The following is a 3870-nucleotide window of genomic DNA, read 5'->3' on the forward strand; positions in this document are numbered from 1 at the left end:
GTAGATTATTTAGGGATAGGAAAGTATTTATGAACCATTAAAAACAGGTTTGGACAGCCTTGTACACAACTAAATATATTGGTGAATAAATAAAAAAATGAATCCTGAAAGTTGCCATAGTCAAGTTCAATAGCGGGTTGACCAATAGTTCTATGAAGACCCTGTGTTTTTACCAATCACGGAGCTGTTAGCCCACTGGCAACGGTTCAGTCCTGGTGAACTGCACACCAGGATCCGGGTTTAAACTGCTACGTTGGGGTCTGACTTCCCATCGTGATTCTAATAGGCTACATGTCCCCAAGTGATTGCACAACGTTCGCCTATTATGACCCACTAATGCTGGCAACTCTCAGGAACACTGTGGGCCTTATTGACATTGGCTCCAGATAGACATACAGTAGGTAACGTGATACAAGTTAAAAGGACATACAATTTAAATTCTGCCTTAATGGCACACTGCATTTCATAAACTTCCCGGTGGGAAAGTTGATATGCTTCAGTTTCATGCCATATGACTTGTTTCACATTTGTCTCCAGTAAATCTAAAACAATTGTAATTTATATTTACAATCCTCTTATCCAACTGGATGACTCATTAACCTAGCTCTTATCAATAGCGCTTATCTTATCTTAGAAAATGGTGTTATTTACAACAACAAAAAAACAACAAAAAACTAAATGAAGTAGATGATTTTTCCCACTCAGAACTGGTAGGTTCGCAAGACCTTATTCATGGTTTCCTCCCTCTGAGGTGATTATTAGGGAATTAAATCAAGGACAGAATATGGTTTATCTATCTGTAGACACACCTCCTACACAATCCTAGACACACACCTGCGCCACACCTTCATCTCCACCACAAACGAATAGTTAGCTGGTGAATAGCATGCTATATTTCATGCATACATTCAATGGCACGAATAAGGTATTAGAAAAAAAGGTGAAATAACGTTCCATGTATGCGCGTTTAACGGGTCTGGATCGGAACCCTATTGGCATATAGTAGAGATACACTAAATCCATTGTTCGGCTACAGTAAACACATTTCATTGTCAAGTCAATAGTTTGCTTATGTATCAAATCATACATTTGAGTGTCATGTCACCATAGGAGATGAGTTCGGTCCTACCTGAGGAGGTATAGTGTGAGGCTGAGCCGTTCTGTCTCGGAAGTGTGGAAGATTTCTCGGCGAGCCGCATAGCAACCTGCTGCTGGACCCGTTTCCCCCGGGTCATCTCATCCGACAGGGTGGCCCCATTCCCCCCGAGCTGGATCTCGGACGGGACCGCGTAAGTGCTGACGGCGGTTTTGGGCTGCAAAGCGGACAAAAATACATGGTCTTGAGCCACGATACTCATTTCGAAAATCGGTTGTGACCGTTGGATGTACAATCTAGTTGCCAGTCCCAGGAAAATGGAATATAAAAGTTACAAATATTCAAACCGAGAGCTCTGTGTGTTTGTCTATTTCTCGTTTTAACAAATTCTGTTCCGGAAAATAATTAATTTTTGAATCAGTTTAATCGATATTGGTTGTTGAGTTTCTCACTCAGGTAGGTGTGAGATACTTTTCGAAAGACTGCTCCCTCGGAAATGAACGGTATCTGCTTGAAATAACAATGGGGTGGAGTCTGAGAGAGAGAGAGAGAGAACAGGCTACCAGACAGGGAAATCATCTCTCTCACTCTACTGTAGGTCATGTGTATTTTGTAAGGTGGATGGTTGAATAGAATTAATGACAGAATATAACATAATGATAATGACATAGATATCAATAATATAACAAATAATATTACTAATATTAACATTGATACTGCTATTAACAATAACAAGGATATATCGCATTATTAATAATCACAACAACAACAATAATAATAATAATAATAGGTTATTCATGTGTAAAAACACTTATTTTTTCTCTCTCCAATTCCATAAACTTTTTTAATAAACTAATATTTTCTGACAAAGATCAAAAGCACCTTTAAATAAAGTTTGATTTGATTTGATTAGAGCCAATCACACAACAAGGTGTGGTGCAGTATGATTAAAGCTCTGACTGACACAAGGTGTGGTGAGTCTGGCTAGTGTATCTATGATCAGTGTATCTCCATGCTGTAGTTGTGTTGGTAGCACCTTTAACACATTACCAGCTGACACATTGGTTTTATGACACAGACATGTTCTGGCTATCACTACTCACAATTCATTGTTAGGCACAATATCGTCTCATCTCAAATGTGTTCCAGAGGATTATCATTCACTAAGGATAAGAGGTGGTCAAGGTCCCTATCCCTAAAAAACAGATTAGTTGCCCTTTGTCTATAGCAGTGGTTCTCTACTCCAGTCCTCCAGGACCCCAACACAGGTTCTCTACTCCAGTCCTTCAGGACCCCCAACAGTGGTTCCCTACTCCAGTCCTCCAGGACCCCCAACACAGGTTCCCTACTCCAGTCCGCCAGGACCCACAACACAGGTTCCCTACTTCAGTCCTTCAGGACCCCCAACACAGGTTCCCTACTCCTCCAGGACCCCAACACAGGTTCTCTACTCCAGTCCTTCAGGACCCCCAACAGTGGTTCCCTACTCCTTCAGGACCCCCAACACAGGTTCCCTACTCCAGTCCTCCAGGACCCCCAACACAGGTTCTCTACTCCAGTCCTTCAGGACCCCTAACAGTGGTTCCCTACTCCAGTCCTCCAGGACCCCCAACACAGGTTCCCTACTCCAGTCCGCCAGGACCCACAACACAGGTTCCCTACTTCAGTCCTTCAGGACCCCCAACACAGGTTCCCTACTCCTCCAGGACCCCAACACAGGTTCTCTACTCCAGTCCTTCAGGACCCCCAACAGTGGTTCCCTACTCCTTCAGGACCCCCAACACAGGTTCCCTACTCCAGTCCTCCAGGACCCCCAACACAGGTTCCCTACTCCAGTCCTCCAGGACCCCCAACACAGGTTCCCTACTCCAGTCCTCCAGGACCCCCAACACAGGTTCCCTACTCCGGTCCTCCAGGACCCCCAGCAAGGGGTTAGGCTGTAGGGAACCACTGCTGTAGAGCAGGTCTAGGGAGCAGGATGTAACCTAGTGTAACAGAGTAGGATGTAACCTAGTTTAACAGACCTCTCTCCCAAATGCCCTGACCTAACAACTCTACACTTATCCCTAATAACACACTTAATCTCCATGGTTGCCATCGGTTACCTACTACAGTAGCGTCCAATCGTTGTGTGTTACTTAGCAGTAATAACACTAGGAATACGAACAGCCTGATGATGCTGCTGACATTCTTATTAGAAAGTTAACATTTTGTATCTGTAAATTAATTCAGAGTTAAAAACCTAATTATCAAACAGCTGTTCCCCCTAAATAGCAGCAAATAGCCAATAGCAGTCAAATCTCTATACTCACCATTACCATTACGTCTCAGTGGAGTGATCAGGACAGGTACGTCTCAGTGGAGTGATTAGGACAGGTACGTCTCAGGTAAGGTTCTCTGTAGTGTAGTGATGTAGTGTGATGTAGTGTGATCTGATGGAATGAAACTGTAGAAACGTGTTGATATATTTATAGAGGACTTCTCGTAGTCACCGCCCTCACAACTAGCTTGGCTTTGGTTTGGATGAAAGAGTTCACTGCTCAGTAACCTGTCTCAACTGTATGTACCAGAGTGACACCATTGTGAGAAAATGGAGAGAGAGAGAGAGGGAGAGAGAGAGAGAGAGAGAGAGAGAGAGAGAGTGAGAGAGAGAGAGAGAGAGAACGAGAGAGAGAAAGTGAGAGAGAAAGTGAGAAAGTGAAAGAGAGAGAGAGAGAGTGTGTGTGTGTGTGTTTGTGTGTTTGTGGGTCTCTCTGTTTGTGTGAGATAAAGAG

General features: G+C 43.5%; 1 protein-coding gene across 2 annotated transcripts in view; it reads right to left on the reverse strand.

Annotated features, from left to right (window-relative positions):
- Nucleotides 1-3538, reverse strand: part of pkp3a (plakophilin 3a) — a 53242-nt gene extending 49704 nt beyond the window's left edge. Inside the window, exons 1-2 of one of the 2 annotated variants that reach the window (XM_036961050.1) lie at nucleotides 3409-3538; nucleotides 1130-1313 (exon numbers count right to left, since the gene is read on the reverse strand). In XM_036961050.1, the coding sequence (XP_036816945.1) occupies nucleotides 1130-1313; nucleotides 3409-3417 (193 nt within the window). In that variant the 5' untranslated portion in view covers nucleotides 3418-3538. Of the gene's footprint in view, nucleotides 1-1129; nucleotides 1605-3408 lie in introns of those variants that run through there. The other variant, XM_036961047.1, reaches the window with a different exon arrangement.
- Nucleotides 3539-3870: the final 332 nt, after the last annotated feature.

Source organism: Oncorhynchus mykiss, chromosome 2 (assembly GCF_013265735.2).
Source record: "Oncorhynchus mykiss isolate Arlee chromosome 2, USDA_OmykA_1.1, whole genome shotgun sequence".
NCBI classification, from domain to species: Eukaryota; Metazoa; Chordata; class Actinopteri; order Salmoniformes; family Salmonidae; genus Oncorhynchus; species Oncorhynchus mykiss.